The 11546-nt window shown below is 65.0% G+C and overlaps 1 protein-coding gene across 2 annotated transcripts in view; it reads left to right on the forward strand.

Annotated features, from left to right (window-relative positions):
• Nucleotides 1–17: 17 nt before the first annotated feature.
• The window catches only part of PIGQ (phosphatidylinositol glycan anchor biosynthesis class Q), a 12310-nt gene continuing 781 nt past the window's right edge, over nt 18–11546 (forward strand). The window contains exons 1-10 of one of the 2 annotated variants that reach the window (XM_029947912.1): nt 18–154; nt 2935–3633; nt 5522–5653; nt 5824–5944; nt 7705–7831; nt 8058–8211; nt 8301–8412; nt 9070–9150; nt 9798–9912; nt 11339–11400. In XM_029947912.1, coding sequence (XP_029803772.1) covers nt 2945–3633; nt 5522–5653; nt 5824–5944; nt 7705–7831; nt 8058–8211; nt 8301–8412; nt 9070–9150; nt 9798–9912; nt 11339–11400 — 1593 coding nt within the window. In that variant the 5' untranslated portion in view covers nt 18–154; nt 2935–2944. The remainder of the gene's footprint in view (nt 155–2934; nt 3634–5521; nt 5654–5823; nt 5945–7704; nt 7832–8057; nt 8212–8300; nt 8413–9069; nt 9151–9797; nt 9913–11338; nt 11401–11546) is intronic. The other variant, XM_029947913.1, reaches the window with a different exon arrangement.

The raw sequence follows: 11546 nt of genomic DNA on the forward strand, positions 1-11546 counted from the left end.
CTGGGAGCCGGCGGAAATTGAGCTCGGGTCCCGCGGCGCGGCCGCCGCTGGGCTGCGGGCCGCGAGCGCCGTCGTTCCCCCCGGGCCCGTCCGACACGGTCCCCGACCCCGTCCCGACCTCGCCGCCCGAGAGCGCGGCCGCGCGGAGCAGCCGGTGAGCACTGGGGAGGGGGGGCGTCCGTGCGGTGTGACCTTGGGGCGCCGCCCCGGGGCTGTGGGCCCCGACTCCCCGGGCGAGCGGGCCTGTCGCCGCTGGAGCCTGTTTCCTTATCCGTAAAGTGGGGCCCGGGAAGGGCCGCGGGGGCGCGCTTTGCGCGGAGCCGTGTTCCAGCGCGCTCTCCGCGGGCCGGGCGGGCTCCGGACCCGCCGGAAGGGCGTTCAGGGTCAGCGAACGCGCCTCGGCACTCACTGGCGTCCCCGACCGCGGGAAAGGGGCGCCTGGTGGCCCAGTCGCCAGGGCAGGCGATTTGATTCGGGGGCAGAGGAGGGGGTTCAAGTCCCACTTTGGGCTGAGAGCTTACTTAAAACAAAACAAAAACCAAACAACAACCCCCAAACCAGAATCGTAGATTCCGTTCTTCTGCAAGGAGTGGGAGCGCGCACTGTGTATCCGATGCAAGGAAGAGAAAAATTGTTGGTTTCTTAAGCACAAACGACATGGGGTAAAAGTGGGGAAGCTGCGAGCAGGGGGTGGGGTGGGGGGAGACCTATCAGAGGAGGCTCCAGCCAGTGAGCTCCCCCCGCCCCGGCCAGTCCCCAGTGCCGTCTGCACTTTTCCCCAGTGGCTGCTCATCCCTAAGAGAGAAGGCAGTAGGCTTCTACCCAGTCAGGGAGACCTCTCAGGAGCAGGGCTGTCCCAGCCCCAGAGACCTGTCACCGGACAGACCTGGGACATCCCGAAGGGAACTTGCTGGCATTCTTAACAGAGGAGGCGGACGCCCTCCTGGCGTCCCTGGGGCGCCCTTGCTTTGTATCCTGGCCTTGAAAGAGGAGCGCCTTGCCCAAGTTACTGCCCCCCCCCCCCCGCACCTCTGCTATCGATCACAGGCTCTTTCTTCTTTCTCTGGACGTCTGATCTGAGTAGACTTGTGTGTGTTCATCCCTCCCAGAGGCTGAGGTGGGGGTGTGGGTGGGAATTCGCCCCGTGATGTGTGAAGACTTCTTTCTCGCTGCCCCACGGTAAGAACAGCAGCCAGCCTCTGCCCTCTGCTCTTCTTTCCACACGAGGAGCTTTCTCTTCTTCCTTCTTAGGCAGACTTTGTAGATGAAGCGTAACACACACAAAGAAAACGCAGGCGCTGTATGCGCACAACTCAGTGAAGTTTCCCGAAGTGAAAACACCTTTGTTCCAATAGATGCAGCTTCCCCCAGAGCCTCTGCTCGCTGCTGGGCCCATCGTTGTTGTTTTCCAGCGGTAGTTACGGGTGTTTTTCCTTGGGTCCCTCAGAAGGGGTCCCCAAGCAGGGCGTGATGGTGTCGCTCGGCCGAGCTGGTGTGTCTCGACAGGCTGGCCCTGGGAGGTTCAGACTGGGATGTCTGGTCCCCCTACCGGTCAGCAAGCTGGAACTGCCAGGTTCCTTCGGGCTCCTCCAAGGTTTCACAGTGGCCCCTGTCTGGGGGGTCAGGAGGAGAAGTTGGCCTCCATGCCCTTGAGGGCGGCTGCAGGGATTGGGCCCCGGCTGCGGTGGGGCTCCAGGCCATCCCCTGCCGGCACCTGCTGCTGGCTGCCCTTCCCAGTTGCTGGGTGGGGAGGAGGCCTGTGGGAGCCCTGCTGCTCTGCCCAGAAGGAGCCCACAGCTGTGGGAAGCCCCCTCTGCAGCCAGTGGGGGAGGCGCTACCTGCCAGCCCCAGGCTGGGCCCCTGCAGGGAGGAAAGCAGTCGAACCAGTGGCCTCCTGAGCCCTGGGCCTTTGTGTCTGTGGAAGGCCCTTCCCAGAGCCCCCGACGGATAGGAAAAGGACGAAATGTCCTGCCGTCCCCACATGTATGTATGTCCCCACGGGCCTGGTGAGCAGTGGGCCGAGGCCCAGGTCTGTGTCCCTCCCTCAGGGGCGGGCTTCAGCTTGGGGGTCTTAGCTTGGGGCGGCTGCTGTGCTCCTTGTGCTGCCAAGGTTGGGGGAGTCAGTGTCTGAGAAGGAGCGGGCTCCCGGGTGCTGTGCTGGGCGAGGGCCTGCTGCCTGCCCGGTCCCACCTGGGAGGAGCTTTGCTGGGAGCCCCGCGTGCCGGGTCAGCTTACCTCTGGACAGGGCAAGGCTTGGGGTCTCCCCAGAATTCAGGAGTCGCAGCTGCTTGGGGCCGTGTGAAGGCTGCGAGAGGCCAGGAAGGCCGGCACCCCCCAGCTAGAGAGAAGACAGAGGGGCCCGCCATCCTCCAGGATCCCGATGTCTGGACAGCTGCCTTGTCAACTGTGACAAGAGAAAACAGTCCCCCTGCCGGGAACCCAGCCCCGACTCGGTAGTCAGGCACAGCCATAGTTTGGAGGGCCAGAGCCCCGAGAGCGGCAAGGCCCCTCTGGTGGATTGTGGGGCTCCTGCACCCCTGCCTTGGGCCGCCAGCAGCACGCCTGCATGTGGTTTCCCTCAGCCCAGGGGCAACGCGTTTAAATTGTCATCTTTAGTCTCTCTAGCCTAGTGAGGAGACCCAGGTTCGTTGGGTTTTCACGTGCATTACTTTCCTCGTTAATGAGATTGTATGTATTTCACGCACTACACATAGAAAACTCTCATCACTTTCCTTGAAAACAAGAATTAAACCCTCGTGTGCAGCCCTGCACGCCCTTCGTAGCCTCACCCTGTTTCTGCCTGCTTGTCCCTGAAGCGGGGGGAAGCGTTGCCCAGCCTGGGATGAGGGCGGGGGCAGTGCCCGAAGCCACGGGCCGTGGCCGCGTGCGCGTGGCCGCCAGCGCCCTGAGCACAGGCTCTCCCCTCTCTTGCAGCGTGGCCGGCATGGTGCTCAAGGCCTTCTTCCCCACGTGCTGCGCCGCGGCCGACAGCGGCCTGCTGGTGGGACGCTGGGTCCCAGAGCAGAGCAGCGCTGTGGTCCTGGCCGTCGTGCACTTCCCCTTCATCCCCGTGCAGGTGAAGGCGCTCCTGGCTCAGGTGCATCAGGCCAGCCAGGTGGGGGTGGCCGTGCTGGGCACCTGGTGCCACCGCCGGCAGGAGGCTGAGGAGAGCCTGGACCACTTCCTGGAGGGCCTGGGCGCCATCTTCTTCCACGAGCCCTGGCTCCAGCTGTGCCGGGAGAGGGGCAGCAAGTTCTGGAGCTGCAAGGCCACCCGCCGGCAGGGGCCCGGCCGCCCCGGTGCCCCCTGTGAGGACCAGGTCATGCTTGTCTTCTACGACCAGCGCAAGGTGCTGCTGTCGCAGCTGCACCCGCCCGCGGCCCTGCCCGACCGCCCGGCTGGCGATGCCGCAGCCGGTGCGGGGGGCTTGGCTGCTGTCTTTGACACGGTTGCGCGCAGCGAGGTGCTCTTCCGAAGCGACCGCTTCGACGAGGGCCCCGTGCGGCTGAGCCACTGGCAGTCGGAGGGCGTGGAGGCCAGCATCCTGGCGGAGCTGGCGAAGCGGGCCTCGGGGCCTGTCTGCCTGCTGCTGTCCAGCCTGCTGTCACTTGTCTCGGCCGCCAGCACCTGCCGGTAGGTGCCCCTGGGGCTGGTGCGGGAGGAAGTCAGGCCCCGGAGCCCTAGCCCGCCCCTCCCTGTGCTCAGGCCCAGATGGGCCCTGCAGAGGTCCCAGCCCCCCACCCCCACCCCTGCGTCCCTGCTCTCGTCTCCCGTTCCTTCCCTGGGGGTCTCCCAGGGCGTCGGAGTGGTGGCTGCACGGGATCCACTGGGCAGGGGCCAGAGTGGACGTCAGGTGGGGCTCAGACGCCAGCAGGCCCAGGTCGTCGCTGCCTGAGGGCTGGTTTCCGCCCCGCCTGGAGGCCTGTGGGTCCCTCCTCCTCGCCTGGACCTTCGAGGGCTGGGGCCGCTCGCTCGCTGACGGCCGTGGGTCTGGGGTGCTGGTCCCTAGCCTTGGCTGCTCTCCACAATGACCTGGGCTACTCCTGGCTGCCGATCTGGCTGAGGGACTTTTTTTTATTTTTATTTTTTGAGAGAGAGCACGAACGAGAGAGCGAGAGCACAAGCCGGGGAGGGAGGGGCAGAGAGAGAGGGAGACACAGAATCCAAAGCAGGCTCCAGACTCTGAGCTGTCAGCACAGAGCTGACACGGGGCTCGAACCCACGAGTCACGAGATCATGACCTGACCTGAAGTCAGACGTTCAACTGACTGAGCCACCCAGGCGCCCCAAGGCCAAGGGATTTATAAAAGTCCTCAAGGGCCTTCGGGACTGCTGGCACCCCTCCCTTTGTGAGAGGTCACTTCCCCGATGGCACCCCTACTTGGGTCCTGGGGTTCTGGCTACCAGGTTTGGGGACCAGCCTCACCTGCTCACCGAGGGCTGTGGAGCGCTGTGGCCCGTGCTGGCCGAGAGCCCTCGGCGGCTGCGTGTGGACAGCACCTTGGGTCGAGGGCTGCAGGGGACCTGGACACGAAGGGCGGGTTTGGAGCTTCACCACCCCCTGGGATGAATTCTAGGAACGTGTGTGTCAGCCAAGGTACGGTCTGGGGGGAGATGGTCCTTAGCTTTTATCAGCTTTCAGAGGACTCAAGAAAGGCTCTCAGGGGCTTGTGTGCCCTGAATCCTGCTTAGCCCGTCTGGTTAGAGCACAGGGGCGGCCACGAGAGGAGAGGCAGACAGAGCCAAGCCCCTCATCCCCTTCAGCAGCCCCGGGGGCCCTGGCGGGGCTCTGGCCGCCCAAGGCCGGGCTGAAGCCTCGGGGAGACAGCTGGTGGGGGGTCTCCGCGCACAGTGCGCAGCTGCCTTCCAGCTGATGGCAGTTCGGACTCCTGCTGAGCACGGCTCTCCCTGGACTTGGCTTGGAACTGCTCGGAGACCTCCTTCCTCCTGCAGACCCAGCCCTCGGCTCGGCGGCTCTGCGCCCAGCAGGCTCCTGCGGGTGGCAGCAGGGCCTCTGGAAGTGGAAACCCTAGAGTGGAGCTGAGTTCTGATAGGGCTCTTGGCTTACAAACGTGTCCCCTTGGCGCACAGTGTTCCAGAAGCATCTCATTGCTTCCTGTGCCTTGTGAGAAATCAGTCTTGTTAGGCAGCCGGGAGACCCTTGATGAAGGTCACCTGGCCAGTGGGGCGAGGCGCTGGGTGGCCGGACAGCACATTATCTCCACTCCTGGGGCAAGGTCTTGGCCTTGGCTTTGAGTGTGCCCCAGGTCACTGCTTTGTGAGGAGGTCAGGTTCCCAATTAACGTCCATGTGTCATGACCCTTGCTGGGCTGCCCACCTGGGCCCCCCCCTCCCCCGCCACGTGCGTGTGTGTCGCTGAGTTCAGGAGGGTGGCCATCACTGTTTGGGGGCCTCCAGGGCCTTGAGGCGAGCCTGGTGATGGCACCAGCCAAGGGGCGCCTCGCTCCTCGGCAGACAGGCGGCCCCAGCTGAAGACCCACCCCTGCTGGCTCCTTCACAGGCTGTTGCGGCTGTGGCCCCTGCCCTTCCTCTGGAGCAAGCTGTCCACGTGCGGGCAGCTCAGGCACCGGCTGGAGCAGCTCGCGCTTGTCTTCAGCACCCAGAAGGCCGAGAACCCCACCCAGCTGATGAGGTGCAGGGCCCACCTGGGTTTCCATTGCAGCTTCGGGTCGTGCCACCGACCTGTGGACCCCCCCCCCCCCGCCCCCGCCTCCTGCCACCTCTCTGCACCCAGCTGGTCCACAGGGCCCCTTTCAGGGCTGGCCCCCTCACCATCCATTCCCATTGGGCTCCTCCTTCCAGAAAGGCCAACGTGCTCATCTCCGTGCTTCTCGATGTGGCCCTTGGTCTTGCACTGCTGTCCTGGCTTCACAGGAAGGACAGGATCGGGCAGCTGGCGGAGGCGCTCGTCCCTGTGGCTGACGTGAGTTGGTTGTGTGGAGCCCGGTGTGTCCTGGGGATGGGGGCGGGGCCTTTCTGGGGGCAGCAGAGGCCCCTCCGCCGGCCAGAGCAGCATTGCCCTTTCTCCCTGTCAGGCCAGTAAGCAGCCCTTGTCTTGGACCCAGATGGGTCCCCTAGGAGCCACTGTGTCTCACCGAGTCCCCAGGGCTCCACTTGGCTCACCAGGTGCCCACCTGCCCCTACTGAGTCACTTCTAGCTCCTGGCCTCTACCTTCCTTTCCCAAAAGTAGTCATGCCTGGGACCACCTTGTAGCTGAGGCTTTTGGGGGAGCCCACCTCCCTCCGCCAGGCCCAGCATCCCCGGCTCCTGGCTCTTTGGGGCAGCCGGCTTTTGGCTTGGGTGCTCTGTACAGGAAGCATCTCGGAAACCTTCCGTGTGTCCAGGGCTCTGTGTGCGGTCAGGCTCGAGCCTCACGTCCTGTAGCAGTCAGGCCCCTCCCACTGATGATTCCGAGGCTCCCATGCTGAGTGCCGGGGGCCCCAGCTCGTTCCTGGGGCTCCCTCCTCTCCCTCCCCGGCCCTCCTCAACTTCTACCCTACTGCACTTTCACACTGGCTCTGAGCCTTCAGCTTCTCTGCCTGCCGTCCTCAGAGCCAGAGGCCCTGTCACTCCTGTTGGGAGCTTGTCTCCTTGCTTAGAGCAGTGCCTCTGGCCCCTTGGGCCTCCCTCATGCCTCTGCCAGTGGCCTCCTGGCCCTGGTGTGGTCCTTGTGCGTGCCACCCCAGCCCCTGCTGTCAGCGTCCCCTGCAGCCATGCCCTGGGGCTCCTTGTGGGCAGGAGCCCTCACAGGCTAGGAGCCCCATGGCTTCTCTGGAGGGCATAGTCTAAGAGGAGGGAGGAAGGAGGAAGGAGGCCTGGAGGCCGGGAAGGGGGCTTGGCCGCATCACCTTGCGCATCCGCGCTCTGCCTCTTGGCCAGCTTCATCTTACATCTCCCTTTTGCAGAATTGCGCAGAAATATAAATATTTAATTTAAAAATGAAAGCTTCTTCCTGCCGCCTAGCTCTTAACCTTTAAATATTAGATAAGCTCTATTTATAAAGAGTGCTTTGTTCCTTTTCTCACTGCCCCTGACACGCCTAGACCTTCCTAGGCCCGCACAGTGAGCAGGAGGGGGGTGGCAGGAGCTGGCATGTCACCACTGTGACCTCAGCATTGCTGATGAGACTGGGGGTCCTCAGGGCCCGTGCGCTGGGATGGGCGCAGAGCCTGGACGCCAGCTTCCTCCTCGGGCAGCCAGGAGGCGGCTCAGGTCCCTGCTTGTGCCGTCGCCGGCCCTCACTGTTGCTGATGACTCACACCCCATCCATCCTTTCCTCTGGGGAGCCCTCCAGCCTTCTCACTGGTACCTGGGCCCCTGATGGGCCTGCCAGCACCCTTCGGGATTACCTGAGGTCACCCACCCAGGGCAGGCCCAGGCCTCTGCAGGGCCAGGTGCTAGGGTGCAGTCCTCAGCCGAGGGGCACTCTAGACCCGTCGGCTCCCCCTACAAGGTTCATGGTGAGGCATGGTCTGTCCCCTCTCTGGGCGTGTGGGGCTGAGCGCTCCTGTGGGTCTGGTGGCGAGAGGGTTGGGATGCAGGAAAGGGTGATGGCCATTAGGGCCCCTGAGCCCACAGGGCTGGGGGAAGCCTGTCAGCCTGGTAGGCTCTCCCCTGCCCGGAAGGGCTGGCTGTGGCGGCTCACAGCTGACAGCCTGCGTGCCCCTCCTGTGTCCCTCCAGCGCGTGGCCGAGGAGCTGCAGCATCTCTTGCAGTGGCTGATGGGGGCGCCTGCCGGGCTGAAGATGAACCGGGCGCTGGACCAGGTCCTGGGCCGTTTCTTCCTGTACCATCTGCACCTGTGGATCAGTGAGTGCCAGCTCCGCCCGGCCCCGGGGGTCCCCCAACTCTGCTTCTAACGCCTGTGCCCCCAGCGGACAGCCCCGGCTGAGTGTGTCCCCTCGGCGCCCTGTGTGTGTGAAGCCTTGCTCTGCTGAGCGGGCTGCTCGGGCAGGGGACGGCCAGCCTCAGGCACCCTTCGGCGGTGGAGACCTGGGGGACCAGGACCCACAGCGCACCGCCCCCACCCCACCAGGCTACATCCACCTCATGTCCCCCTTCATCGAGCGCATCCTGTGGCACGTGGGCCTCTCAGCCTGCCTGGGCCTGACGGTCGCCCTGTCCATTCTGTCTGACATCATCGCTCTCCTCACTTTTCACATCTACTGCTTCTACGTCTATGGGGCCAGGTGGGTGTGTGCTCCCCCCATGCTTGCGGGGCCAGGGGGCCACTGGGGTGGCCCAGAGCCCTGCCCCTGATGCCGCCCGTGTCCCGCAGGCTGTACTGCCTGAAGATCTGTGGCCTGTCCTCACTCTGGCGTCTGTTCCGGGGGAAGAAGTGGAATGTCCTCCGCCAGCGGGTGGACTCCTGCTCCTATGACCTGGACCAGGTACTGGGTGGAGCCGCAGGGAAGGGGCCCCTGCCTGCCGCCCCGAGCTCCAGTCCCTCTCATCCCTTTGAATGGCTTGGCCAGAGTGGCTGCTGGGCACTGTGACGGGGTAGCCACCCTCCTGTCCGTAGCTCACCTGCCGAGGGTCAGCGTGGACCCTGGGAAACGGGAAGGGTCTGCAAGGGGCAGAGTGCACGTGGGGCCTTCCAACAGCGCAGGATCTTGCCCCAGGTGGGAGGCGGGCCCCTGGGAGCCACGGGACAGCAGGGCATAGAGGTGACCTGGCGCAGGCCTGCCTTGGCTTTCCCTGTAGCTTAGACCTGGCGCTCGGACCCGAGTGCTGCCCTCCAGGCCTGCTTGTCCTGCCTGACCCTCCCAGCCCGCCCTCATTTAGTGTGTGTGCGCACGTCCTGCCGCTGGTTCTGCCCACTGGAGCCGGGAGGGCGTGTGGACTCCTGGCGCTGGAGAAGGCTGTCGTGAGCAGCTCTTCCTGAGTTGTCTCGGGAAGCCAGAGTGTCCCGGCAGCAGTGTCCCTTTCCCGCTCAGTTACGGGATGGGTCTAGGGGGCCAGCAGTGGAGGTATGGCCGGGGCTGATGGGGCCGGCCCCGGCGGGGGGCCCTTGCTGACGCCGAGGGCGGCGGCCTTTCCCCCTGCAGCTGTTCATCGGGACTTTGCTCTTCACCATCCTGCTCTTCCTCCTGCCCACCACAGCCCTGTACTACCTGGTGTTCACCCTGGTGAGCTGAGGGGTGCGCAGCCTGGGAGGGCGCTGGTCGTGGCGCCTGGCCGAGCCGGCCCTGGGGCTCAGAGCGATCGGCGTGTGCTCAGCCTGCCAGCCAGGCGGCCGCGGACGGGCCATCTGTCCCCGCGTCCGTGCAGGATGTGGCTGCTCCATGCTTTCTGGGCACTGTGTGCTGGGCCCTACCCTTGGGGGACACGCAGCCCGGCGCTTAGAGGACAGACTCAGGGGGTGCGGCACCCAGGTGGCCCAGGCCGAGAGAGGAACCAGGGTGTGTTTCCCTGGGCTCAGCTGCCCTGCTCACCCCTCCACCGCCTCCTCACACCTGCGTGGCTCACCCCTCCCCTGCCTCCTCACGCCTGCCCTGCTCACCCCTCCCCTGCCTCCTCACGCCTGCCCTGCTCACCCCTCCCCTGCCTCCTCACGCCTGCCCTGCTCACCCCTCCCCGCCTCCTCACGCCTGCCCTGCTCACCCTTCCCCTGCCTCCTCACGCCTGCCCTGCTCAACCCTCCCCTGCCTCCTCAGACCAGGGTCTTAGGATCAGAGTGGGAGCCACGCCCCCCCAGCAGGTCGTGGCCCAGGTGCCTCCGGGCTGCTCCGCTTGAGGGCGTGCGGCGTGGCTCTGAGTGCCGTCTGCGCTGCAGCTCCGGCTCCTGGTGGTGGCCGTGCAGGGCCTGATCCATGTGCTCGTGGACCTCATCAACTCCCTGCCACTCTACTCCCTCGGCCTCCGGCTCTGCCGGCCATACCGGCTCGCGGGTAAGTCCCTGGAAGCAGCAGCTGCAGGGCTGGGGGGGCCCACTGGTGGCCGAGGCCGGAGCCCCTGCTGTCCGCCGGGCTGGCTACCTGCAGCGAGCTGGAGAGGGCCCACCTCGCCCTCAGGTCTAGAGGCTGCAGAGGCGACTTTTCCTCTTTCTCACCCCTTTCTGCAACGGGTGCGAACATCTGCCCTGAGCTCTGTGTGGTAGTATAGGCGGCACCTGAACGGGCCTCAGAGAAGTGTCCCCGTGTGGTCGTGTGTGGCCGTGTGTGCCTGCCGGGCCCCTGAACCTTGGAGGGGACAGGCCAGTGCGGAGGATGCTGGGCCGGTCACATCTGGGTGACGGGCCCCGGCCTACCCCACAGACCACTGCCCTCTGGGACAGCACCCACCGTCGTGGCTGCCCTGGCTGTCCCCTCTGCAGGTGGCTGCCCCCGTCGCCATGCTGACCCTCCCCACTAGTCTGGCCAGAGCCCCTGAGCGGAGGCCGTCCCCACGGCAGGCCCAAGAGGCCAACCAAACTGGTCACGGCATTGCGAGTCGGCTTGTCCCGTCCAGGGGCTTTGAGCACATCAGGGAATGTGGAGAGTTCCTGGTCCTGCATCTGGTTTGCAGCTCTGCCCCCACAGCAAAGCTCAGGCAACTGCTTCCAGCACGTTCCGTGGGCTTTGGACCTAACGTCTGCCTACTGGATGCCCTTAAATTCCCTTTCCAGACCCCCTCCCCTGCAGACCCCCAGGGAGCCCACGCCAGGGGCTCCAGCCTCTGCCCTTCAGTACCAGGACCAGACAGGTGAAGACCCTGAGACCCTGGTTCCCCCTCCCCCTTCCCCAGCTCATGGCTGGCCCAGAGTTGTTTTAACTTCACATAAAAACCCACAGATGTGGCTCCCTTCTCTCTTTTTCACTGAGTTTGCCTTGGGGCCTCTTCATCAATTGATAATTAGCTCCTGCTTCTCTTTTCAAGAACTTTCTGCCTTGGGAATTCCTAGGCTTGCGAGCCCAAATTGCAGGCCAGGGGCATGGTGGGTTCCTAAGGTGGCCGTGCATAGAGTTTGGAAGACGTTTAGCTGCCAGCAGGGCGGCCACAGCTGCCAGGTCCCCCATCTGTCCTGTGGGAAAGCCCGTGCCCCACTGCCCCGCTGACTCTCCCTGCCTCCCAGCCACATGGCTCCTGTCCGTCAGTGGAGTTCTACAGAGGCTTTGATTCTGGCCAGGCGGCAAGCTCAGAGACAGACGGGGAGACTAGGGGAGAGGGGGTGGCTGAGCCCATGGTGCCACCCGGGGCTACCCACAGCCTTCTGAGTGCCACCGGAGGTGGGCCTTCTGCCCGCACCGGCCTGTGCTGACACGCAGAGCCGAGGCCCGGGAGGCTGGCTGCGGGCCCCAGCCGGCCTCCCTCACGGTCACCTTGCTCTCCCCACAGCTGGTGTGAAGTTCCGGGTCCTGGAGCATGAGGCCGGGAGGCCCCTCCGCCTCTTGATGCAGGTGAGGCCTCCGCGCACCCCTCACACTGCTGCCCGTGGGCTGGCCCGGCACCCACCTGCCGTGGTGCTGCCCACATTCGGGAGCAGCTGGGATCTCACCCCTCTGTGCTGCCCTGGGTGTGGGGTGCAGCGCACAGCAGAGCTGAC

The sequence above is a fragment of the Suricata suricatta genome, chromosome 8, assembly GCF_006229205.1.
Source record: "Suricata suricatta isolate VVHF042 chromosome 8, meerkat_22Aug2017_6uvM2_HiC, whole genome shotgun sequence".
In the NCBI taxonomy this organism is placed as follows: domain Eukaryota; kingdom Metazoa; phylum Chordata; class Mammalia; order Carnivora; family Herpestidae; genus Suricata; species Suricata suricatta.